The 26,938-nt window shown below is 41.5% G+C and overlaps 1 protein-coding gene across 1 annotated transcript in view; it reads left to right on the top strand.

Moving 5' to 3' along the window:
* Positions 1–26,938, top strand: part of GRK3 (G protein-coupled receptor kinase 3) — a 539,783-nt gene that overhangs the window by 371,798 nt on the left and 141,047 nt on the right. Inside the window, exons 6-9 of the mRNA XM_082258195.1 lie at positions 5,146–5,207; positions 8,075–8,126; positions 12,065–12,156; positions 21,450–21,549. Coding sequence (XP_082114321.1) covers positions 5,146–5,207; positions 8,075–8,126; positions 12,065–12,156; positions 21,450–21,549 — 306 coding nt within the window. The remainder of the gene's footprint in view (positions 1–5,145; positions 5,208–8,074; positions 8,127–12,064; positions 12,157–21,449; positions 21,550–26,938) is intronic.

The following is a 26,938-nucleotide window of genomic DNA, read 5'->3' as shown; positions in this document are numbered from 1 at the left end:
CATCAACACAGACAGTGCTGACAGGGGAATCCCTCCTCCTGAATTTTTTTAAAAAGTGTGCTTTACACAGGGAGCAGGCAGGGGAAGCTGTCCTTGCCAGGAGAAGACCGTGTAGTGTGGGCAGGGGAAGCTGTCCCCGTGGGGAGAAGACAGTGATTATTGCTAGTGGCTATAGCAGCCGCTAGTGATAATTGCAAGTGAAACCAGCAGGCTGGTTGTACCCAAGTTGCCCAAACATGGTTCCAATCTCAGCTGGTTCCTGCTGAATTGGCCGGCCGAAATCTATGGCTGGCCTAAGAGTAGCCTTTTAGTGTTTAGAGACCACAATTATGAAATAACTTTGTAGAGCAGATCATGGGGTCAAATTTACTTTTAGCTTGGGAGTAGCATGAATATGATTTTTAACTTGCTTCCAGAAGATGGCTACTACTAAGCAGTTTTACTAAATAGGATTTAGAATGCCTATTTTCCCAAAGCCCCTAAAACAGAACAAAACCGCAAACAACCAAAGGGTACATGGGGTGATGTACAACCTTAGCAGTAGTTTTTTTGCATACGTTTTTATAAATAAAATAGGAACTCTGCACTTCCAGGATAATTGCCTAGAAAAAAACCCTTTTTATGTGCAGTGAAAAAACACTTAGCCATTAATCATAAAGGAACATTTATTTACCTAAAGAAAATTAACTAATTTTCACATCATGATCATTGCACAGATTTCTTTAAAGTAAACCTGTATTCCTAAAGTGTAAGTCCACCCTTAAGTTAAAATCCGTGTATCTATACAGTAGACATCCATGAACTAACACTAACCTATCTAGCCTTGTAAAGAAGAAATCCGTATACATACTTTTTTTTTTTTAAGCCAATCCGATCCTGTCTCCAGCGAGGGAAGCTCTGCAGAGGACGCGGCCGACAACAGCTGTGAAATTAATGGGGAGTGACGTCATCCATAGAGTTACTATGGGGCTTCCGTTGTCAGATGTGTCCTCTGCACCCGCCTCCACAGTGAAGCCGTCGCTGACAGCTCATAGTGGGATTGGGCCAGATCGACTTCAAAAAAGGTATGTATACGGATTTCTTCTTTACAGGGCTAGATAGGTTAGCCTTAGATTTTGGATGTCTGTTGATGCAGGGATTTTAGTGTTAAGGTGGACTTCTACTTTAAGAAATTAAGTTATCTTTAATATATTTCATGTCACCCGGTGTGGTTGCTACATTTGCTGCATTTTCTTTATTCTCACCTTGTGATGGTGAAAGTAACCCTCTACCTGTAGGGTGACAAGAATCACTCATCATACTGTATCTATGGTGTAGTAGCATTGTTATCCTAGGACAGGACTACAAAACACTTCCCACTCTTTGCTTCTCTGTACCCATGAAGGGGGGTGGGGGTAGTTATTAGAAATAGCTGGGAACAATGTAAAAAGTGAGTGCACTTTGCAAACATTTTTGCAGGTTTAACAGAATATTAATATTTTATTCATACAGTATCTCAAAAAAGTGAGTACACCCCCTCACATTTTTGTAAATATTTTATTATATCTTTTCATGTGACAACACTGAAGAAATGACACTTTGCTACAATGTAAAGTAGTGAGTGTACAGCTTGTATAACAGTGTACATTTGCTGCCATCTCTAAATAACTCAACACACAGCCATTAATGTCTAAACCGCTGGCAACAAAAGTGAGTACACCCCTAAGTGAAATTGGCTAAATTGGGCCCAAAGTGTCAATATTTTGTTTTGCCAGCAATATTTTCCACCACTGCCTTAACCCTCTTGGCATGGAGTTCACCAGAGCTTCAAAGGTTGCCACTGGAGTCCTCGTCCACTCCTCCATGATGACATCATGGAGCTGGTGGATGTTCGAGACCTTGCACTCCTCCACCTTCCGTTTGAGGATGCCCCACAGATGCTCAATAGGGTTTAGGTCTGGAGACATGCTTGGCCAGTCCATCACCTGTACCCTCAGCTTCTTTAGCAAGGAAGAGGTCATCTTGGAGGTGTGTTTGGGGCCGTTGGAATACTGCCCTGGGGCCCAGTCTCCGAAGGGAGGGGGATCATGCTCTGCTTCAGTATCTCACAGTATATGTTGGCATTCATGGTTCCCTCAAAGAACTGTAGCTCCCCAGTGCCGGCAGCACTCATGCAGCCCCAGACCATGACACTCCCACCACCATGCTGGACTGTAGGCAAGGCACACTTGTCTTTGTACTCCTCACCTGGTTGGCGCCCCACACGCTTGACACCATCTGAACCAAAAAAAGTTTATCTTGGTCTCATCAGACCACAGGACATGGTTCCAGTAATCCATGTTCTTAGTCTGCTTGCCTTCAGTAAACTATTTGCGGGCTTTCTTGTGCATCATCTCTAGAAGAGGCTTCCTTCTGGGATGACAGCCATGCAGACCAATTTGATGCAGTATATGGTCGTAGCACTGACAGACTGACCCCCCCACCCCTTCAACCTTTGCAGCAATGCTGGCAGCACTCATACATCTATTTCCCAAAGAAAACCTGTGGATATAACGCTGCGCACATGCACTCAACTTCTTTGGCTGACCATGACTAGGCCTGTTCTGAGTGGAACCTGTCCTGTTAAACTGCTGTATGATCATGGCCACCGTGCTGCAGCTCAGTTTCAGGGTCATGGCAATCTTCTTATAGCCTAGGCCATCTTTATGTAGAGCAACAATTATTTTTTTCAGATCCTCAGAGAGTTCTTTGCCATGGGGTGCCATGGCCAGTATGAGAGAGTGAGAGCGATAACACCAACTTTAACACACCTGCTCCGGTTTGGACATTAATGGCTGTGTGTTGAGTTATTTTCAGGGAGCAGCAAATGTAAACTGTTATACAAGCTGTACACTCACTACTTTACATTGTAGCAAAGTGTCATTTCTTCAGTGTTGTCACATGAAAAGATATAATAAAATATTTACAAAAATGTGAGGGGGGTACTCATTTTTGTGAGATACTGTAAGAGGCAGGCTGATAAAAACAAAATAGCAGGCTAAGTTGGAAAGAAATTACTATTAAAATGTTAAAGAACTAATAGTTTTTAATTTGTTTTAAAGTAGTTAAAATCTTCCTTTGTTTTTAAAATACTACTTTAAAATAGGTTCACGCTATTCCGGTTTCCCTGCAGCTGTATTTGCACAGGCACATCAGCCCATTCATTTGAATGGACTGCTGTACATGTCGAAAATGCAGGAAAAGGTGTCTCTACCTTTTTTAAAATTACAGCCATAGGGAAACTGATTAGTGCTATGTGTTTCCCAGCACGGGAAAGCAAGCCGGTGCCGAAGAACAACAAAGAAGCCGTGCGGATGAGCACGGCACTAGACCCCTGGACAGGTGAGTGTCCTTTTATTAAAAGTCAGCAGATGCAGGCACAATCACTTACTGTAAGTCGGCTTTTTCTTCCAGGTTCGCCAGCGCTCATGGGTTCGTCCCCTGCTGACTATGTTTGGCAGCTGGTTTCAGCCAATGGTTGGCTGAAGTAAAAACAGCTAGATAGTAAAGTAAAATCAACACACATTGTGAGACACACAGTTAAACCCTAGATGTTAACCCCTTCCCAGCCAGTGCCATTAATACAGTTTCGGTGTACAGTATTATCACTGATCACTGTATTAGTGTCAGTGTCATTTAGTGACGCTCCAAGATAGTATCTGTTATTTCCAGATTGCCCGCCACCCTATCACAGTCCCACTATAAGTTGCTGATCACTGCCTTTACAGTATTGCGTCTATATCTGCGTAAATTCCAGTCTACAGTATATACCATAGTTTGTAGATGCTATAACTTTCACACAAACCAATTAACATACACTTATTGAGACTTTTTTTTTTTTTTTTTTTTTTTTCACCACGACATGCAGAAGAATAAGTTATGTCCTAAATTTATGAAGAAATTAGATTTTTTTTTCTTCTTTAAATTGGATAAAATTGAAAATGTTTTATAACAGAAAGTAGAAAATAATGTCCCCCCCCCCCCCCCCCGTTTATATAATAAAAAAACCCTATGGTGATCAAATACAACCAAAAGAAAGCTCTATTTGTGCGGAAAAAAATGATAAAAATTTTATTTGCGTACAGTGTTGCATGACCAGCGATTGCCAGTTAAAGTAGTGTAGTGCCGAAAAGCAACAAATGGTCTGGTCGTGAAGGGGATAAAGCCTTCCGGAGGTCAAGTGGTTACTACATGGTGAAGAACCACTTTAATGCAGAGAATGCATTAAGGTTAAAAAAACAAAACCTTCTGCCTTTACGGCCACTTTACTAATTTCTAGGTAGTTTTATTTAGAATATAATCACATGTTAAATTGCAGCAACCCACTGACTTTTGTATCTGCTTATGCTATCAATGCAGCGCTATAAAGTGAAATATTTTGTCTGTGTTTTATTGGTAGCTGTATTTTGTGCCTAGTGTGCTTGGTGCCACTTATCATCTTGTCCTTTCACACTGATTTCATTTTTACAAATAAATTAAGCTACTGTCTGCAGACTGAGCTCTATGAAAAGATGACCTTGCAGTTTTGATTCTCTAATATGAACACACAGACTATTGAAGAGATGGCTGTATTTTTTTATACATAAATCCTGTAAGTCGAAAAGTAAAGCCTAGGCATTCAGGAAGATTACGATCAAGAAAGATGATTTTAAATGTACTCTGTTCAGTTCTTCTGTTATAGACCACATCATTAAAACCAGCGAAATGTCATAATGAGGTGATACAAAGAAAAGATTGATGTAAATGTGAGATGTATCCACAGTAGTGTTTTTTATAATAAAGCATTGTAAGCACCCCTGGAAGTGCTGTTTTTCCTTTCCTCTATGTGTAACTTTTGTTGGTCAAAATTATATGCATATAAATGTGCAGAAATATAAATAAAGGCATTTCAAAGTTGAAAAAAATATTGTATACCAATACTATCATTTCATGTTCTAACAGCATGGGATTATCGAGCTACAACAGTTTTTGCGATTGCAGTCTTTTACATATTATCTTCTGTTATATTAACTTTGTATTGTCTTGTTGTCTCACTGCAGTTTTCTTGTGTCTTTTTGTTGCACTTATGTATTCTTATATTATTGCTTTATGAAAGTACTGACACATGCCTTTGTTTTGTCATTTCAGCCATATATCGAAGAAATTTGTGATAGCCTTCGAGGAAAGATATTTCAGAAATTTATAGAAAGGTAGGAGCAGGATCGTTCTGTACAAATATTTCTGAATAAAGTTTACCCATAAAATCACCCATTCTCACAGAATAGTTGATCCACATTTGGTTTTGTGGGTTGGGGTTGCAATTTGTGGATACTTTTAAGTGGAATCTATTAGCAGGCATTTAAAAAATAAAATAAAATAAAAATAAAATTCCATGCATATTTTACATGGATGTTTTTTTAAATTTTTTTACTTTGCTCAATTGAGGATATTGGCACGACCTAGAAAGCTGATTTTGTCCATTCCATGCATATTGAAACCAGAATAAATCAAATGATATATGGAATGGAAGTATCCTGTAAGGCCCTTTTCACACTAGCGCACCGATCGGGTTCTGCCTATTAATTTTTTAGGCAGACCCGATCGGACTCTCTAGTCTCCTCTATGGAGAGGCAGGTGACAAATGGACATGTGTCAGTTGACACCGGCTGGCATCCTATCCGCTAAAAAGAGACAGATGGGGATCCGTTCCCCATCTGTCTGGTGGATCAGGTTCGATGGCAGGCCTGTTTACATCCGAACGCCCATAGAGGGTTTATAGAGGCCCCACCAGTGAACAAAGCCTTCCAGTGCTGCGCTGACAGCAGTACAGCTTGTCCCAGGCACTTCAGTCTTTTCCTGGTCTAATTTAAACTGAAAGTTCAATTGGACTTTAAATATTACAATACATCCGTGCTAGATGCTGTATGAATCAATATGAGCACTTTAAAGAGGAGCTTCGGATTCCAAAAAATGTAAAAGTCAGCAGCTACAAAAACTGTAGCTGCTGACTTTTAATTAACAGGCACTCATCTTTCTAAGGATATAGAGTTGCTATCAACTGAGCTGGTTCTTCGGGTCCCCAGCGCCATTATGTTAACTGTGGGAAGCCAGCTGTGACTCATTGTGGCTTCACAGCCAGCTTCCCACTGAGCATGCATGAGCCATGCTGCACCCTGTGAAAAGTCCCGCAGCCTCCTTGGATCTGTGACCTGTCCCAAAAGGTTGAAGACAGGGGCGACCGTCTGCTTGAATTACCTAGGTGATCTGAGCAAAAGTGGGAGCGGGTACTGTGACGGTGGCGGGTATCAGATCCCTGCCCTTCTCACTAACTAGTGACCAAGGACCAGCCAATCTCACACCCTGCCGTCACTTGCGTAACAATGCCACTCTCAGCTGCACCCGACACATAGATTTTCCAGCTTGCGGGACCACAATCTAGATGCCAGCAGGCTGAGAGCGATTGTCACCGGGCTAATTAAGCAATTAACCCTTTCAATGCCACCACCGCTATGTTATGAGCCCAGCGGACGCTCGTAATTTTAGAAATACCATCATCTGTAACACGCACTGTCACCACAGACAGGAATGTTTAGAGGATTTATTCTATACAGTAGCACTCTTCAAGAGACAGGTTCGTTGTTAGTTTGCATTAAGAGCTTAGGGACAAGTATAACACTTTTCAAAATAAAGTTTAATAATAAAAAATTGATGAAAATAAAATATTTACAGAAAAAAATCTTTCAAAGAAATAGCGACCTAATTCAGCAATTTAGAAAAATAAGATAGAATTGAGAAATAAGGATACTTGCATTCAATGTCCTGAGTTTTTTATCAGAGTTTCAGAAGCTGAGCCAGTGTGATCGGTTCTCAAACTTGATAGATGTTCCTTTCTTGATGTTACCATGAGAACTCTCTAACCACATCTGCCTCTCTCTTTTTCTCTGAGATTGCAGGGGGTGTTAACAGAGGTCCCTGACCAATAAATACAGTGGCCATGGGCAGCCCTAAAGTTTACGACAATACCAAGGAACCTCCCGTATAAACAGATTTATAACATTCATATCTTCCAACATCTACCAGTTGCCTTCTTGAAACTTATAGCTTATTGTGCAGCATTGAATTTTATATCCATAGATACCAAACACAGCTCATAATAACCTCTGACCCGTAAGGCATCTGACAGCTATCTTCTATACTTTATGTGATAGGGTGGTCATGCCTGGTCTTAAATCGACCAGTATGACATTTCTCATCCAAATATATACTTATTGTTAATGTGTTATGTTCCTGTCTGCATTCATGAATTGGGTATGGATTGTTAGATGTTCTAATGAACAGCTTGGCTGTTGTGGCATTTATGACACGGCTCTGGTCAGCCTTAATGGAGTTGCTCAGATTTATGACCGGCCTGACCTTAGAGACCTTAGATAAGGTTTCTTTGAAGGGCCGTTTCTTTGAAGTTGAAGCCCTCTGCATTCCAGGAATTAATTATCTCTAGGAGGGGGCTGGGTGAGTGAGGGGCTTTGTTAAACTGTTATGGCTGCTTGAACAAAATGGTTGCTTTCGTATATCTAGCGCAGGATATCATTACAGGTACCTGGCGAAACAATGCCACTGCACCCCCCCTCCCCCCAAAAAATAAATAAAAAATTATAAATATGGTAAAGAAGGAGGCGGAGGAGGAAGAGCGGGACTTCCCCTTTTGGATGAAGTTATGCTTTAATGTATTCTGTAGCCTGGTTTGCTGAAGCTCTGTTCTGTTCTTTATTGAATAAGGTTGTATGTGTCACTTGATACTTGCTGCTGATGAGCTACAAGTTCCAAGTTAACATTTTTACTTCATGCCAGTAAAAGCAATACAAAGAAAACCAAGCTCTTACGTAGTCATGATTCACAGCCATGAGATTTCCTGAATGTTAATAAAATCATTGCTTGTGATTTCAATCACAGATAATTTAAGGCTGTGTGTAGCCATACGCCCTCTAACTGTCCTCAGTAAATTTTGTATTGGTAATAAGTGAAAAGAAACAGCTTCTTGTGTTAACTATAGATTGTCTTTTTTTTGTTCCTTTAACAGCGACAGGTTTACAAGGTTTTGCCAGTGGAAAAATGTTGAATTAAACATCCACGTAAGTATAGTTAATTTAACTATGGCTATGTTTGCTGAACCAGTTTTCTGTCTAATTTTTTGTTTGTAAATAGGTTCTCAGTTAAATAAAAAAAAAATGCTTATCTCTATCATTTGAGTGATACAGCCAGATTCATTAGACGAGTGGGAGGAGGACACTAGGTATATTCAGATCAAACTAGGGGGCTTAACTACCCCGTGGCTTAAAGTGGAAGAAAAAGTTAAAATGATCAGGGTTTAACTTGTCACCTCCTGTCTGCTTATATACATGCTGCGTACGGTTTGTAAAATATCTGTTAGGATTTTTTTTTCATTCTTCAAAGTAGTCACGTGATCACACAGCTCTGGCTCCTCTGTATTTATGAGGGGCTGCTATGACTGCCGGAAACCAATGTGTGAAGTCACAGCTCTGTGCAATTCAGCTCAATTGTCAAGCCATTCATTGATACAGGGAAGTTTGGAGCAGTGACGTGATCACGCAGTTCTAAGGATCTAAACAGGCATTTACACTGTGACTTCCTACAGACTTTATGAAGCATGCATATAAGCATTGGGGAGGCACAGTTTTAAACCTTGGTGCCTTTTCTTCTAATTTAAGTCTAACCACTTCCTGGAGAGCTTAGTATTTCCTAGCATTGAAGAAGAAGGGACAGATCTTGCACAGCTTTTTAATTCAAGTCTTTTTTATGACTGTTCAATGCATTTTGTTCCTCATTTTCTTTTCTGTGTTGATGATGATTTTCAGTCAAAAGCCAGGCTAGTAACAGCCTGGGTATCCTTTTAGTTTTCCCTATTTGGCAGTTTTCCGCCATCAATCGCATGCAGACCTGTGATAATTCTTAACCATAGTACATTTGACAGCCCTACTTACAACATAGCTGTCACATCCCTGATGTGCTTGCACTGGGGATTGCATAAGACTGGTATTTTTTGACTATTTGTCACAGTACTTCCATCCAGGTGCAGAGCTCTGAACCTCTCTATACGAAGACTACTACTACTCTCTGGGGCAGTGATGAAGTGGCTCACTATATGGCAGTGAACTGCAGTAAGCTTATTGGTAGTCAATCTGAGTACCGCTGGTCCAGTGGGTCGGCCACTTCGTACACCTATCCTGCTGATCTGCTGGGTAGCACACAGATTATTTGGCAGTTTCCCTGATATTCTTATTTAGACTTAGTCTTAATAGTCTTAATTACTTATAGCAAAGTGTCCACTGTCTTTCTTATACATGTTGAACACTACCAAGAGGACAGGTCTTCCCACTGTATAAGCCAGTTGTTACCTTAAGCTGGCGTTGAAGATGAATCTGTCTGTAGCCCCTGCTCATTGATGCCAGACTTGTCTGATTCGGCACCCTCATTTACAGTCTCCACCAAATTTGGCTGTGTAGGGTTTTGTTAGTGGATGGTGTCAGCACTACCACAGCCAGGAAAGAAGCTACCCAGGAACTTTTCACCACCTAATCCGGCTTACTTGGATGATTCTGACCTGGAGTTTTACAGCTCTGGAGGTTGGCGCTTTATAGCGCCTTTCCTCACTATAAGCAAGGATGCCGAGACCAACGCTAACTTTGTCAGAAGCTTACACTGGGGATTCGAACTTGGCCTGCACAAGCCCACAAATTTGGCCAATATGTTTCCTTGTCACAAATTTTGTTTTATGACATCTTTACTGTGATTCATTTGCAGAGAACTTTTTTGAAGCAATTTGCGACCACACCCATGGTAACCCCCCCCCCCCCCCTCCCCTGGCTCCTAGGCTGAATAGGCTACAGTTTTTCTCATAAAGAAAATCCCTTTCTTTAAAGATCCTACTGATAGGAAGTTAGAATCTATAGAGAGGTCTGTGCATTCCATTGCTGGATCCTTGTTCCATCAGATGTGTCCTTTGTGCTGATTGCACAAATTACAGAATGGATGAGGCAGTTGTTCCAGGACCCAGCGAAGAAACAGGGTCAGCCCCCTCCTCGATGTTTTGGTAGAGATGGTTCAACATCTTAAATGGCTTTGTGACTTGGCTCTTGCTACAGGATCTTTGTTATCCTGCTCATCTGCATCTTTGGTGTATTGCGCAGAGTCCTATGACTCGAAAGGCCTTGATAGCTCTGCGCTCACAAGATCATCCAAAATCCCTCCCTTGTTGGAAACACCTTTTTGTGCCAGACACAAAGGGTAAGAGGCCTAAGAGGAAAATGTGTTCTATTATGCACGTGTTTTTGGTGGCATGTTTGCTATATCTTCTACATCGTCGGCCCCAAAACACTTCTGGCAAGGTAAGCCTATCGAGACAGTGGACAAGTCTGTTGCAGCTTGAAGATTCATTCCTGCTTGGCTCTTAAAAGGTATGGTCCATCTGAGGCTGCATGCTGATTTCTGTATCTGAAATTTGTATTTGTGAGGTGGTAGCCATTAGCTACAAAATCGAATTTCAGGCCATACCACTGGGTTGATTCTTTGCCCTATAACATTTGTCTGACTCCTTTAAGATTGGAGGGACTGCATCTGGCCATTGGGTGACTTTTGTCCAAGGAGGTCATTTTTCTAGTTACCACATAGAGAAATTCATAGATTTGTATTCAAATCACTTTACAGTCCAAAGTAAGAGTTTGTGACCTGCTATATACTTTTGCATGGAGTCGATTCACTGGGTTGTAGTGTCTCTCCATCACAGAGAATTCACAATGTCCATCATTATCTGGGAGGCATACCTCCATGTTCTTGTCCTCTCTAAGCTTTGGTATTATCTACACTTTGTGGTAGGGGAGGAACATTACCAATTTTTTTCCCACCATTTAGCCTGAGATCCACTCTGCGTATGTTTATCCTAGTTAATGGCCTGGTCATGGCCCCTTAAATATTAAGGTGTCTTCGTGGTGAGACATCTTGGTTATCTGAGACTTCAAGCAGAATTGTCTTAACGAGCTGGAGTACTTTGGATCGCTTTCCTAATCTCAGGAAGTTTACTCTTTCCCAGATTTAGTGCCCGGAGTTTCTGAGCCTGGCTTTGGATACCAGGCATGCAAAGGTTTTTCTCAGGTGCCTCTTCTGTTTATGCAAGGACATGTGAGTCCGTTGCTTGCAGGTGCTGAGACTCTTCATAAACCTTCTTTAGGATAGTTCTGTTTTTACAGCAGCACTGCAAAACATTTCAGAGGGACATTCTCTGCAAGTTATCTCTAGACTATGCTTATTCTTTAAGGGCTTCTTTTGTTCTCTGTTTATCCAACTGGGGCAGTGCTGGATTGCTGACAGGGCTCAGGTAAGTGTTCAGGGATGGAGGGAAACAATGGAGTGTTTTTTTTTTTTTTTAACCTAATGTAAGGAATGCATTAAGGTAAAACATTGTTCGCCTTTAGAACCACTTTAACAGAGAAGAAATGGTTAGGCATGCATTGGACGCTACGTGACCCAGAACAAAAAGCTGCTTATCCCTTTAGTGAATAAGGACAAGCTAGGTAAATTATTCCATGGACAGAGGGGAATTGATCAACCCAATCAGCCATGAGACTACAAACTGCAGCCACAAAATGTGAGTCCATCATTTCAAGATAAACAAACAATTGACACAGGGAATATAGCTACATGAATACCTAGTTAAAACAACAAAAACCTTTTATTGTGTGCAAAGCTTTTAAAAGCAACTAGCATTCTTCTGTAGCCAGTGGGCTCCCACAAACCCAATAAATCTAGCTGCGTCTCTCAATGAATTTGGAGAAAAAAACATTTACAGGAATTAAACAGTCAATTAAAAAAAAAAAAAGAGAGTTTTGAATAACACAGTAGTCACAATTGTATTAATGAATTCCATTTTTGGTATACTGCAGTTTAAAAGTAGATCTCCATAAGATTGCAGGCCTGCATATGAATGTGGCTGTGTTTTATCATTCTCAGACATTTTGCTTTTATTCATTTGATTACTTTTTCTTCTGAATTACAGTTGACAATGAATGATTTTAGTGTTCATCGAATTATTGGACGAGGTGGATTTGGTGAAGTTTATGGGTGTCGGAAAGCAGACACTGGTAAAATGTGAGTCTTAAGATGTCAATGCATATACCTTTCTTTATCTACACTTTTTACTTTCTCTTTCGTTCATTGACCGAAACAGCTCCTGATTCTTCTTAACCATTGGGTTATACTGCCCCCTACAGGAGTAGGACACTAGGCAGGAAAAAGCTTGACTGTGCCTATGGGCATTCCCAGGGGGGTATACACCCACACTCAGCTATAGGCACTCAGTTTTTTTTCTGCCTAGTCAGGAGTAAGGACCTAGTTCCTTGCTGGGAATCTCTGGTCCTGGTAGTTTTTTTCCTTTTTGAATTGATTTTTTTCCCTTCCAACCTGCACTTGACACCAGATAGCTTAAGGGGGTCTCATTGGGACAGAGCAAGACTAGTTACTTCATGGGGTAATTGTCCAGGTTCTGGCTTTGGAATGTTTTCAGGGGTTTTACCCAAACCTGTTTACAGTTCCCTGGAAGGAAGGCAAGGTACGTCCAATTGTGGACCTCAAGACGCTAAACTGCCTTTTGCGGGGACAGAAGTTCCGAATGGAGTCCATCCACACGATAGTGGCATCCCTACATCTAGGGGATTTTCTCGACTCTATTGACATCAAGGACACCTACCTTCACGTTCCAATATGTGCCGGTCACTAGCACTTCCTCCGCTTTGCCGTGGGTGAAGAGCAATATCGGTTTAGGGCATTTACCTTTGGTCTCGCCTCCACTCCTTGGGTCTTCACAAAGTGTTAGCCCCAGTGCTAGCATTGTTGCATCAGTGGGGGATTCCGGTACTGAGGTACCTGGACAATCTTCTGTGAGTAGAGTCTCCGACTACTCTGATGAACACCTTAGAGATTACTCTGTGATCTCTGAGGGAGTTTGGTTGGATTCTGAACCTTCAGAAGTCTGCTCTGGTTCTGTCCACTACCTGGATGGATTTGGCCTCAGGCAGAGTGTTTCTTCCTCTGGAAAAACTCCAGAAATTGCAGGAGGCAATTCAGCTTCTGTTGTCCAGCAGACGGTCCTCCCTCCAGGTTTGCATGCGAGTGCTGGGCCTGATGGTGTCTACATTCGAGGCGGTTCTGTTTGCACAGTTCTGCACGAGATCTCTGCAAAAAGAGTTTCTGGTGAAATGGGACAAGAATCCACAGTCTCTAGAGGTGGCTTCGTTCTCAAGCACTTCGACAGGGAAATCCTTCTCCCCCTGTACTGGGCAGTTGTCACCACGGATGCCAGCCTGTCCATGTGGGGAGGTGTCCTCGGCACGGCTTGTGCTCAAGGAGTCTGGACTCAGGAGGAGTCCAGACTGACGATCAATGTACTGGAATTCCAAGCGATCAGACTTTGTCTGGATCATTGGACAATTCGTCTTCAGAGGTGTCTGGTACGAATTCAATCAGACAATGCCGTGACCCATGTCAATCACCATGGGGGCACAAGAAGTGGCCTGGTGGTTTGGGAAGTTGCCAGCATTCTAAAGTGGGCAGAATGATCCCTCCAGCCCACTCTGCTGTACTGCTGGAAGGTACAGAGTATTGTGGCATGGTCTTGGGATCCTCTGGCCAATGCCACAGACGCATTAGTGGCTCCTTGGCGTCAGTATCATCTAAATTAATGCCTTTCCCCTTCTTAAACTTCTGCAAAGACCCCTGTGCAGGATCGAGGCAGCATGGAATTCTGGTCTTTCCAGTGGCTCCAGACTGGCCTCGCCTGTCTTGGTACCCTGATCTAGTACAGCTGGTCGACGATGCTCCTTGGAGACTTCCTCTCAGGGAAGATCTGCTGTCCCAAGGGCCAATCTTCCATCCTGCTATACAGTTGCTGGTTTTAACAGCTTGACTGTTGAAAGCCAGGTGCTGAAGGATAGAGGTTTGTCTCAATTGGTGATTCCTACGCTGTTAAAGGTTAGAAAACCTACCTATAGGAAGTTCTACCATCATATTTGGAAGATGTACGTTGCGTGGTGTGAGTCTTTTGGGGTTCTACCTCGCTCCTTTTCTGTGGTTTATATCTTGGCTTTCTTCCAATGGTGGATTGAACAGTGCCTGGCCTTGAGTACCATCAAGGGCCAGGTTTTGGCCTTGGCAGTTTTCTTTCAACATCCATTGGCCACACATTCCTTGGTGTGTATCTTTCTCCAGGGAGCTCGAAACTTGGTTTCTCCAGTGCAGTCTCCATTACCGCCGTGGCTCCTCAAATTGGTGTTCAGTTATCCAGGAATTTCCCTTCGAAGATATAGGGAGGTTCCCCTGCTTACTTTGTTCCAGAAGGTGACCTTTTTTGTGGCTATTACTTCTGCATGCAGGGTGTTGGAGCTGGCGGTGTTCTCTTGTCGTTCACCTTACCTGTTGGTTTACAGAGCTAAGGTGGTTCTTCGTCCCTGTCTGTTGTTCCTCCCAAAGGTCGTCTCTGACTGTCATTTGAATGAAGACATTGTGTTGCTTTCCCTATGTCTCAGGCCTAAATATCCTATTGAAATTGCTCTGCTTTCCCTGGATGTGGTTCGGGCAATCAGCGTGTACCTGGCAACTACAGAGTTTTTTAGGGAGTCAGGCTCACTATTTGTACTTATGGTTGCTCCTCGAAAAGGGTTGGCCGCTTCTGCTGCGACCATTTCTAGATGGATCAGACAGACAGTGATTAAGGCCCTATTCAAATAGGGGTCAGGTTCCTCCTTTCCCTGTTAAGACGCACACTACACGGGCGCTTAGTGTCTCCTGGGTCCTCCATCATCAAGGCATCAGTGATGCAGGTTTGCAAGGTGGCCATCTGGTCATCTGTGTACACTTTTACAAAGTTTTATAAAATGGATGTGTAGGCATCTGCGGTTGCTTCTTTTGGCCACAAGGTTTTGCAGACTGCTTTTTAGAAAACTTGGTCCTCTTTGAGGGTGTCTTGTTTTTTTTTCAAGTGAGCTCCTGTTGGTATGGTTAGGCTCCATGTTACCTGGTTGGCTATGGTAAGCCTTGGGGATTTTTTCTGCTGTTTTCCCACCCCTCATGTTTAACACTGCTTTGGGACATCCCAATGGTTAGGAAGAATCAGGAGCTGTGTCAGTCAATGAACGAAAGAGAAATGGGATTTTTGACCTACCGTAAAATCCATTTCTCTGTTGTTCATTGACGGACATAGCATCCACCTCTTTGTGGAGTTGGCTTTTTTCTGACACTGCTTGTAACAAAACGGAGTGCTTATAGCGGAGTGTGGGTGTATACCCACTGGGACTGCCCATGGGTGTATTCAAGCTTTTTCCTGCCTAGTGTCCTACTCCTGTAAGGGGCAGTATAACCCATTGGTTAAGAAGAATCAGGAGCTGGTTCCATCAATGAACATCAGAGAAATGGATTTTATGGTAAGTTAAAAATCCAATTTTTTTCAGCCTCTGACTTTTAGAATGAATTCCTAAAAATCATATAGCAAACTCAAAGATTTTTGAGTGATTGAAAATTTTAAGAACATTTTAGTCAAACCTTAAGATGTAACTTTAGATCTATAATATGAGTGTAATCTCAGATTCAATAATTGCAGTGGTTTTAGCTATGAGTATTGCAGAACATTACTTCTGTTCTGCAGATAGTGAAAATGGGCGTTCCACTGCATCTGATGGAATGTTTTAACATAGTTTATAAGTGGGTTGTTCCACCCTTATAATTCTGTGAATAGTCCCAGCAATGAGAAACCTTTCAACTTAGATATTCCTTTAGAAACCCCAGTGCTTTACACTAGGGTCATGTAAAAGACATAATTAAAAATTAGGCTGTTCAAGATAATAATTTGAGAGAAGGCAGTAATTTGAGAGAGGGCAGTAAAACAGGTGTAGGTGTGCGAGTTGGGGTTGTACAGAGTTAGAATTTGGGGAATTCCTATCCTTAAGCTGAATAATGTCTTTCTGGCAGTAAAGTGAAGCGAGATTTTTTCTTTGGCAGGTATTGAGACTTCTGGATAGCTGCAGACTGCATTCAAAAATATTAGTAACAAAAAAAAATCACAAAATTACTTTTGTAGGAGTCTTCAGTTATTTGGTTTTCCAAAGGGTATCGGTAGACATGAGATAAGTCGAACAATCTCCTGTTCCAGAGCTGCCTGGCCATCCACTGTTGGTGGAAATAGTTAACTGATCAAGTTACAGAACCTCTGCCGATCAGTGTTTTTACCCTCATTGATATGTTGATAACCTTCTCCTTGCTATCCCTTCTCTTTCCATAGAAGGTACTTGTGGATTTGGCCAAGTCAAGCTTTTAAAGAATAAAGAACTCACTACCGGGCCTTTGCAAGATTTTGCTTTGATGACAGTTTGTACCTGTGCTTTCAACCTTTTGGAAATGTCTGCGGCTGCTTAAGTATACTCAAGTCTCCCCAAGAAATTTTCATGCAGATCCATTCAGCGCCATTAAAGTTCACAGCATCTTCTACGTATGCATCCATGTATGGCACTGTCCAGTTTTCTTTTGGGAATACCCAAAGTTCCCAAAGAAACTTATTGCTGTTTACCAATACCGTAGGTACTGTGATTAAACAACAAAAGGTAAAAGCACACACTCCATCTTTATAAAGCTTTATAATGAAGTGCAATACAATGCTGTACAGTGCCCATAGCTCAGTAAAGTGCTAACAGCAAACAAACGTGTCCACAGCAAATTGATTGTCCATAGAGACTTGTAGAAACAGCATAGCCACCAATGAACTTGACATGCCAATAACCTGTATTACAATGTATTTCTTGATTATACAGTACAGGACACAGGCAGAGTCTTAGACAACTGGATTATATTCTGCTTCCTTCAGCGACTGAACATTGGCAAAGCAGAGCTGTAAGAGCCCACATGTCATTTCTTCCATTGCCAGCAATTCACAGTTTTTTTGCAAGAGTCCTTAGGTGATTGTTGTCTTCTTTCTGCTGAATACCCCTTTGGTGATGGAAGATACAGACCCAGCCTGTAAATTCACTTCAAGCCCTGGTTCCTGCATTTGGAGCTCCTTTTTAACACATTGTGCTATGTGTGGCATTAGCCGCTGGTTGGTTTACAGGTCCTGGCCAGTGCTGATCTGCATTGGTGCGACTCAGTCCCTGAAGACCTCTAGCAGGTTTGTCCTTCGGAAGTGGGTGAAGCATGGACGCTATATCTCACTTGCTTTAATAGCTGCTGTCAGGATTGGTTAGTTAGGCCTGGCCCTTTAAAACTACCTGGGATTTCATCTGCTTGCCACTACTGTCCACCCCTACTGGGGCATGCATTCAGAGAAGCCACCTGCATGCAGACTTCTAAAGAGGTATCAGCAAAAGCAGACTCTGGCACTCAAAGCGGTGTGCTGTAGCCCAGGGAGTGGCCATGACAGTGTGTAGCAGTCATAGGGGGGGGGGGTCACTATGCCTTTATCAGTTCAGGCACCCTTGCGGGTGGCCTTTGCTGCTGTGGAGTACTTGGCCTGCTCGATCCAGTGCTATTGTCGGTTGGCAGCATCCTCAGGTTTCATCTTGCACAACAGACTTCTACATTTCCTGGGCCCCTTGCTCTCTTTATAGACCATGCGTCTGCTAACCCTTTCAGCAAGTTTCTGAGCAACATTTTGGGTCCTCTTCACTGCCATGGCAGATCACAAGGAAAGGGGAATGGGCTGAAGTGGCTTCCATGCACTCTTTTGGCCAATGTGTTAAGCGAGTGTTTTTTTGCACCCCCTGGGGACCCCATTTTAGATAGTGGGGGCATCTGCTCCTCACCAGAAAACCTCCTTGGCTCCTTTGGGTGTCCCCCATTCCTCCTGCTTGAGCAGACAGAAATTTTCCACCTTTATGGCAGAATCCATGTTTAGTGAGAGATGTTGGGTCACAGGGGCCTAAAATGACCCCCCTTCAATTCTCCTCCTAGGTCAGGCTCTGAATCTGTCATGGCTGGCAACCCTTTTCAGAAGGAGAAGGTAGAGGATGGGAAAGAAGAAATAGAAAATAAATTATTTTTTGAGACTGTTGATTCTGTGTAGGAGGCCGCTACATCTGTAAATGTTTCCCTCTGCTCAGAAGTAGGTGGATGGTGGACACCTGTTTAAATGTGGGTGTCAGTGTCCATTCAGTCTCTGGAATGAAGCCTCATATGGTCAGTGAATGTACCCTGAAAAGATTTAAGTTCTCCCTAAGTGGTTTGTCTACAATGTCTGAAGAAGGATGAGCTTTTCAAAAACTAGGCTGCTTCTTCAGTAGATCCCTCCATCATCTGCCTTAATAAGTCCATACAGGTCTTAGTGGAGGACATTCTAGTTTCCAAAGATCAGACGAATAAGACAGGGGGAAGTCCTCGGGACCTTACCACTCCAAGAAAATTAGTTGTAGAAGGAATCGGAATTTAGGACTTTCCATCACGTTCTCAAACTCAGAACTTTCTCAAAACTTTTTAGCATTAGACTCCTTAGCTTTGGGGGCTTCCAACAAGGGTACAATCACACAATGCCATGGCTGTAGTCAATATTAACCTCCAAGTGGCACCAGAAATGATACAGCTTAGGAAGAGATAGATCTGATTCTGACTAGGTGGAACAACATGTTCTTGCCCTGACCACTGTGCACATCTTAGGAGTGGAAAATTGTCAGGCGGATATCAACTGTCAGCAACTGCACCCAGATGAGTGGTCCCCCCATCCTGAAGGGTATCAGGACCTCTGACCAGGGCCACTGGTAGGAGAGGCCAGATATAGACTAGCATCTAGGTTCAACGATAAGATGGACAAGTTTTTTCCCAGGTCCAGCAATCCTCAGACCTTGCCTTGGATGCACAGTTGACTCCATGGGATCAGTTCTCTCTAATATACGCCTTTCCTCCAGTAAAGGACCTTCTTCAGCTGCTCCACAGGATTAAGTTGGTGGACAATCCAGTGATCCTCAAGGCTCCAAATCAGCCCAGAAGAGTGTGGTACTCTGACTCAGGCACCTGGCATACACCACAGTGGCTGCTTTTGAACCACTCTGACCTTCTGTCTGAAGGACCAGCCTTAATCCTGCTTATTAGTTGCTAGCTTTGACGGCTTGGCTGGTTAAGTGCAGGGTCTAGAGGATAGGGGGTTATCAGATTAAGTCATTCCTAGGTTTCTCAATGCTAGGAAGCCTACTTTTTGGAAGGTCTACGAATGCACCTGGAAAGTTTACTTTGCTTTGTGCGAGCAAAGTTTGTTTCATCCTAGACCTTACATGTTCTGGCTTTTCCCCAGCTGGGTTAGGAAAGCATACTATCAAGGGGTAAAGCTAATCTCTTTCAGCAACTTCTGGCCTCACTCCCTGGTAAAGGCCTTCCTGAAGGGGGTTTCTCACTTAGCACCCCCCCTCAATGCTCTTTGATTACACCATGGGATCTCAACCTGATCCAGTTGGCCCTTCAGGGGCCTTCCTTTGAGCCTATAAGGAACATTCCCTTGGCTCACCTTATGCAAGGTGGTCCTTGTTGTTACGATCACCTCTGCTAGGCGAGTGTCAGAACTGGCAACCCTGTTGTGTAGGGAACCATTCTTGGTGTTGCACAAGGATAAAGTTGGCTCTTATTTTCATCTCAACAGGACATTGCCCTGTTATCCTTTTGTCCAGATCCCAAGAATCCTAAGGAGGTTTCTCTTCACTGTTTGAACTGTTTGTACTGTACGTGTTTACCTCTCAGCTACACATTCTTTAAGACAATCAGATTGCCTCTTTGTCTTGGGTTGTCGCAAGGAATTTTCTGATTATCATTCCACCAGTTTTAAGTGGATAAGAAAGGTCATAGTTCAAGCCTATTCTTTGTGCGAAAAAGGTTCCACTTTTTTACATTAAGGTGTACTCCAGCAAATCGGTAGTTGCCCCTTGGGCTTCCTAGCATCAGGCATCTGTTTCACAGGTTTTTAAGGCCGCCACCTAGTCTTCTGTTCACATGTTTGCAAAATCTTAGCAGGTGAATTTTCAGGCCTCCGATGTCAACTTTGGACACAAAGTGCACCAGGCTGCTGTCGTCTAAAGTTAGCACTAGGCTAAGTTAGGGTTCATGATCCTAGGTAATGGGGGCTTGTTGGCGTTTGATGTGTGTTCCACCCCTCTTTTTGTATTACTTTTGGACATTCCAGTCATCAAGGACTCTGTCTTGTATGATCAGGATCTTATCTGTACGATCAAAAAAAATAGATTTTTATTTTAAATTCTTTTGCTACTGCTCATGAAAAACATCTGTTATAAGCTCTGACTGAACCCAGTATGTTAAGTTCAGTAGCGAATCAAATAATAGTAACCCTTTCAGGATAACATTTTTTTAACCTTTAAATGGGAAGGTTTTAACACAATATAAAAATACACAATGAGAACCATCAGCAGACTCTAAACAATCAGAAAGCAAGTTAATGGAGTGTGTTATAACAGTTACCAGTATCTTTGCAAGACAGAAATTACTGATCCCTGGAAATATCAAGGCAAACTTGCTTGAGGATAGGGAAAAAAATGGGTATAAATTTCCAGTAGCAAGAAGGGGAAGGAGAAGGGGAGGTATGAGGGAAGTGGAGTGGGTAGATGAGGCAGGGGGTGTCACTTTCTAGGGTTAGGCAGTAAGGGATGGGATTTATCAAAAAGATGTGAACAAGCATTGGATAGTATTTATGTTCTAAAGTAACAGGTCATTGCTTGTATGTAAGGATCAGTAGTTGTGAAGTATTGCTATGACCTCCATTTTTCCCTGAATTTTCTTTGGTGTTGTGCAATGTAGATGTGAGTTCTTCTATGTAGAGGATGTCATTTATCATGGAGTACCATAGAGATCTTGTTGTCAGTTGTGTCTGCCTCTAGAGGAGAGAAATGCATGCCTTTGCTGTGTTTAAGAGATGAATGGTGAGGGAAGTTTTGTACTTTGAAATTGTTTTTTTTTCTGTCAGCTGGAGGAGACCAGCCGCAGTGTTCCAGCTCAAGTCTACCAAAGTCAGTTGTCTGATTGTGGTTGTTACATCTTTCCAAAATAGCCAAATTTTTGGACAATACCAGAATATGTGTGACATTGTGCAAATAGCATTGGCACAACGCTGTGGAAAACAAGATTTTTGACTTTAAGATCAGTTTCTGTAAAGTACAGGATACAGGTCCCTCATCTTTGTCTGTGTATCCTCTTATCTAAGACTGTTCTGTTCTGTTCAGTTCTGAACTCCAAGAAACCCGTTTTTCAAGTAAGTCAAAAATCCTGTTTTTTCCTGTGTCCAGCTGCAAATATCTTAGTATAAATGTCAAAAACCTTACATTAGGTGAACTACTAGATTTATGTTTGGAATCTAAGGATTTGTTTGCACTATACATTAATTTGATTTACATGTGTTCTATGTATACTCTTAGGTACGCAATGAAATGTCTAGATAAGAAGAGGATCAAGATGAAGCAAGGAGAGACCTTAGCCTTAAATGAAAGGATCATGCTATCCCTTGTCAGCACAGGGGTGAGTTTTTTAGCTTTATGTCTCTATGCCTTCACTGTACATGATCACTTACCTGTGAGTATGTATAGTTAATGCAGACACCAATTGCAGAAAATGCCTTTGAAGCGCTTTTACAGAGGCATTGAACTTTGGATGCACAATAACTGCATTAGAGAAAGCTTAAAATTGTCTTTCATTGCCATGGTTACCAAGGATATTGGCAGAATGGTTGTTACTGTTCTTTATGATGGATGCCAAGTTTGTTGTTCGAAAAACACTTTCCTTTCAATATATAATCAATGGCGTTACATAGGAAACAGTCTATTTAAAATAATAAGGTTTGTAATAGCATTAGAACTTGATTTCTCCAGTCTGCCTAATCCAATATCTGTCACTCTTTATCTAATTCCAAATGGTGTAGTACTGAGTGGAAAGATGCTTTATATGCAGGCCATGTATTTTATTTTACAAATGAACTGTGCTGTGCAGATGATTTTTGTACAGTTATAATTGTATGCAGTAGTTACTTAGTGGACCATGAACACTACTGTAGAACAATTAGCTGTTGTCTTTTTGATGGAATGTCAACATGCTCAGTGATGTATAAAATTTCATATATTCTTTCTGGATTTTTTGTTTTTATTTGACAATGAAAGAGTGATTTTTAGGTCTGGGTAAAAAAATATTTTCATAGTTCCCGTTTTTGTTTCATGTCCATTGTTCGAGTATTCATCCCAGAATTTTTTTTATTTTTTTACAGTTTTTGTAATTAGGAAACAAATATCTGATTATATGTCTGTAAGAGAAGGCACCACAACTTTTTAGGAGAAGCAAGGGCAGAAGACATGCAAAGACACCCTTCTGTACCTGCTATTGGGGACCTCATTTTCACTTTCTCATTTAACAGCCATTTCACTTTGAATTTGCACCTATGGTGTTATCTGCACTATTAGTGACCGTTCTGCCAATAAATATGTTTCCCCTACTGCAATTATAGGGCTTGATTCATAAAGAATTATTTTCCTCTTAACATCTGAGATAAAATAACTTATATCCAGAATCCAGAAAGTATTCACAGCGCTTCACTTTTTCCAGATTTTGTTATGTTACAGCCTTATTCCAAAACGGATTACATTCATTATTTTTCTCAACATTCTACAAACAATACTCCGTAATGACAGCATGAAAGAAGTTTGTTTGAAATCTTTGCAAATTTATTAAAAATAAAAAATGAAAAAAACACATGTACATAGGAATTCACCGCATTTGCCATGACTCCAAATTTAGCTCAGGTGCATCCTGATTCCACCGATCATCTTTGAGATGTTTCTGCAACTTGATTGGAGTCCTCCTGTGGTAATCTGTTGATTGGACATGATTTGGAAAGGCACATACCTGTCTATATAAGGTCCCACAGTTAACAGGGCTTTTCAGAGCTAAAAACCAAGCCATGAAGTCAAAGGAATTGTCTGTAGACCTCTGAGACAGGATTGTATGAAGGCACAAATCCTGGGGAAGGGTACAGAAAAATTTCCCAAAAAAAGGTTCCAATGAGCACAGTGTCCTCCATCACCCGTAAATGGGCGAAGTTTTGAATCACCAGGACTCTTGTTAGAGTGGGCCACCCTGCCAAACTAAGTGTTTGAGATAGAAGGGCCTTAGTGAGGGAGATGACCAAGAACCCAATGTTCACTCTGACAGAGCTCCAGTGTTTCTCTGTGGAGAGAGGAGAACCTTCCAGAAGAAAAACCATCTCTGCAGCACTCCACCAATCAGGCCTGTGTGGTAGACTTGTCAGACAGAAGCCACACCTCAGTAAAAGGCACATTGCAGCCCACCTGGAGTTTGCCAAAAAGGCACCCGATGGGCTCTCAGACCATGAGAAACAAAATTTTCTTGTCTGATGAAACAAAGATATAACTTTATTGCCTTTATGGCAAGCGTCCTGTTTGGAGGAAACCAAGTACCGCTCATCACCTGGCCAATACCATCATTACAGTGAAGTATGTCTGTGGCAGCATCATGCGGTAGGGATGTTTTTCAGTGGCAGGAACTGGGAGATTAGTCAGGATTGAGGGAAAGATAAATGCAGTAATGTACAGAGACTTCCTTGATGAAAACCTCCTCCAGAGCCTTCTGGACCTCAGACTGGGGCAAAGGTTCATCTTCTAACAGGACAACGATCCTAAGCACATGCCAAGATAACAAAGGAGTAGCTACAGCACAACTCTGTGAAAGTCCTTGAGTGTCCAAGCCAGAGCCCACACTTGAACCCGATTGAATATCTCTGGAGAGATCTGAAAATGGCTGTGCACTGATGCTCCCCATCCAACCTGATGGAGCTTGAGAGCTCCTGCAAAGAAGAATGGAAGAAACTGCCGAAAAATAGGTGTGCCAATAGGTGTGTGTGGCATCATACTCAAAAAGACTTGAGGCTGTATTTGGTGCCAAAGGTGCTTCAACAAAGTATTGGGCAAAGGCTGTGAATACTTATGTACATGTGATTTGTTAGTTTTTTATTTTTACTGTAATAAATTTGCAAAGATTTGAAACTTCTTTCACATTGTTATTATGAGATATTATTTGTAGAATTTTGAGGAAAATAATTTAATCCATTTTGGAATAAAACTGTAACATAAAATGTGGAAAAAGTGAAACGCTGTGAATACTTTCCGGATTGACTATAGCTTTTTTTTAAACATTTCTTTGCAAATTACCAAAAAAAAAAAAAAAAACTACTAAAATAAAGCATGAGGTTTTTAATCCAAATGTGAGGTATTTATGCCATGAAACCATGTGGTATTTTATCTCATGACGTTATATTCAGTGGAATGGATACAGTGGAGAAAGATTAGAACCCTGTCATAAAGAAGTAAAATGATTAAACCCTAGAAATATGCCAACTCACAAAGTCAGTGTGGTCCCTGCAGCATATGTATTATTGCAAAAGGTGACTGAAAAAACAGTCAACGGGAAGCTGCTTTCACAGGACACACGTGGTGTATCAAAAACAAGTATGTTGAATTAGGTAAATACTACATTTCTTTATAAATGTCAATTATTGAATGAAAATAGTATCAAAAATCAATCACACACGCATATATATAATATATAATATATAATATATATATATATATATATATATATATATATATATATATATATATATATATACCCTTCTTCCGCCAATAAAAAAGACAACTTGGTTATTGCAGAGATTTCTCTTCACTTCTGTCACATTGCCAAAGAAGAAAGTGACAGGGAAATTCCTGCAAATCTCTTCTACTAGTGTCCCCATTGAAAGATTTCCCATCTATTACTTTTTTGGGGACAACCCAAAGAAAGGGATGCCTTTTAGTTGTACTTCAACCCCAAATGATTCTGTGTTTTTCCATGTTTAGGTTTTTATGCAGACACAATTCTAATCTTTTTGGCTCTATGCACCACCACAATGGTTTTGAAATGAAACAAACAAGATGTGCTTTAACTGCAGACTTTTAGCTTTAATTTGAGGGTATTTACATCCAAATCGGGTCAAAGGCATAGGAATTACAACAGTTTGTATATGTGCCTCCCACTTTTTAAGGGACCAAAAGTAATGGGATAATTGGCTGCTCAGCTGTTCCATGGCCAGGTGTGTGTTATTCCCTCATTATCCCATTTACAAGGAGCAGATAAAAGGTCCAGAGTTCATTTCAAGTGTGCTATTTGCATTTGGAATCAGTTGCTGTCGACTCTCAATATGAGATGCAAAGAGCTGTTACTATCAGGGAAGCAACCATCATTAGGCTGAAAAAAACACAACAAACCCATCAGAGAGATAGCAAAACATTAGGTGTGGCCAAATCAACTGTTTGGAACATCCTTAAAAAGAAAGAATGCTCTGGTGAGCTCAGCAACACCAAAGGACCCGGAAGACCACGGAAAACAACTGTGGTGGATGACCGAAGAATTCTTTCCCTGGTGAAGAAAACACCCTTCACAACAGTTGGCCAGATCAAGAACACTCTCCAAGAGGTAGGTGTATGTGTGTCAAAGTCAATTATCAAGAGACAACTTCACCAGAGTGAATACAGAGGGTTCATCACAAGATGTAAACCATTGGTGAGCCTCAAAAACAGGAAGGCCAGATTAGAGTTTTCCAAACATCATCTAAAAAAGCCTTTACAGTTCTGGAATAACATCCTATGGACAGATGAGACCAAGATCAACTTGTACCAGAGTGATGGGAAGAGAAGAGTATGGAGAAGGAAAGGAACTGCTCATGATCCAAAGCATACTACCTCATCAGTGAAGCATGGTGGTGGTAGTGTCATGGCGTGGGCATGTATGGCTGCCAATGGAACTGGTTCTCTTGTATTTATTGATGATGTGACTGCTGACAAAAGCAGCAGGATGAATTCTGAAGTGTTTCGGGCAATATTATCTGCTCATATTCAACCAAATGCTTCAGAACTCATTGGACGGCGCTTCATAGTGCAGATGGGACGATGACCCGAAGCATACTGCGAAAGCAACCAAAGGGTTTATTAAGGGAAAGAAGTGGAATGTTATGCAATGGCCAAGTCAGTCACCTGACCTGAATCCGATTGAGCATGCATTTCACTTGCTGAAGACAAAACTGAAGGGAAATTGCCCCAAGAACAAGCAGGAACTGAAAACAGTTGCAGCAGAGGCCTGGCAGAGCATCACCAGGGAAGAAACCCAGCGTCTGGTTATGTCTATGCGTTCCAGACTTCAGGCTGTAATTGACTGCAAAGGATTTGCAACCAAGTATTAAAAAGTGAAAGTTTGATTTATGATGGTTAATCTGTCCCATTACTTTTGGTCCCTTTAAAAAGTGGGAGGCACATATACAAACTGTTGTAATTCCTACACCGTTCACCTGATTTGGATGTAAATACCCTCAAAGCTGAAAGTCTGCAGTTAAAGCACATCTTGTTTGTTTCATTTCAAATCCATTGTGGTGGTGTATAGAGCCAAAAAGATTAAAATTGTGTTGATGTCCCAATATTTATGGACCTGACTGTATTTACCTCATGTTTTTGGTTTGTGAGGTAAATAATAAGGTTGAATTGACATTTTTAGCATCTCGTGAGATAATTAGAAAAAATGTCGCATGATTCAATTATCTCATGAGATATTCTTTAGTGAGTTGAGCCCCTTGAGAGGTCATTTTCATTGCAAGTTTGGCTGTTGGTTACTGTTCTCTTACCTGTTGGATTGTATTTATTTATTTTTTCCACTCTGCTTCTAAATTTCAAGCATTTCATTCTAGATGTTTCTGCATTTCAACACAAAGCTGTATTTCTATTTTTTTATATTTTTTTTTGAGCCAATTAATCATAAATATGACTATTTAATACGCAATTTTTCTTTGTGCAGAAGGTGAGATCCAAGGGTACTGGAG

Source organism: Pelophylax lessonae (genome assembly GCF_965119305.1).
Source record: "Pelophylax lessonae genome assembly, chromosome: 1".
Taxonomy (NCBI): Eukaryota; Metazoa; Chordata; class Amphibia; order Anura; family Ranidae; genus Pelophylax; species Pelophylax lessonae.
The sequence above is the reverse complement of the archived record's forward strand: the minus strand, read 5'-3'. Positions and strand labels throughout refer to the sequence as shown.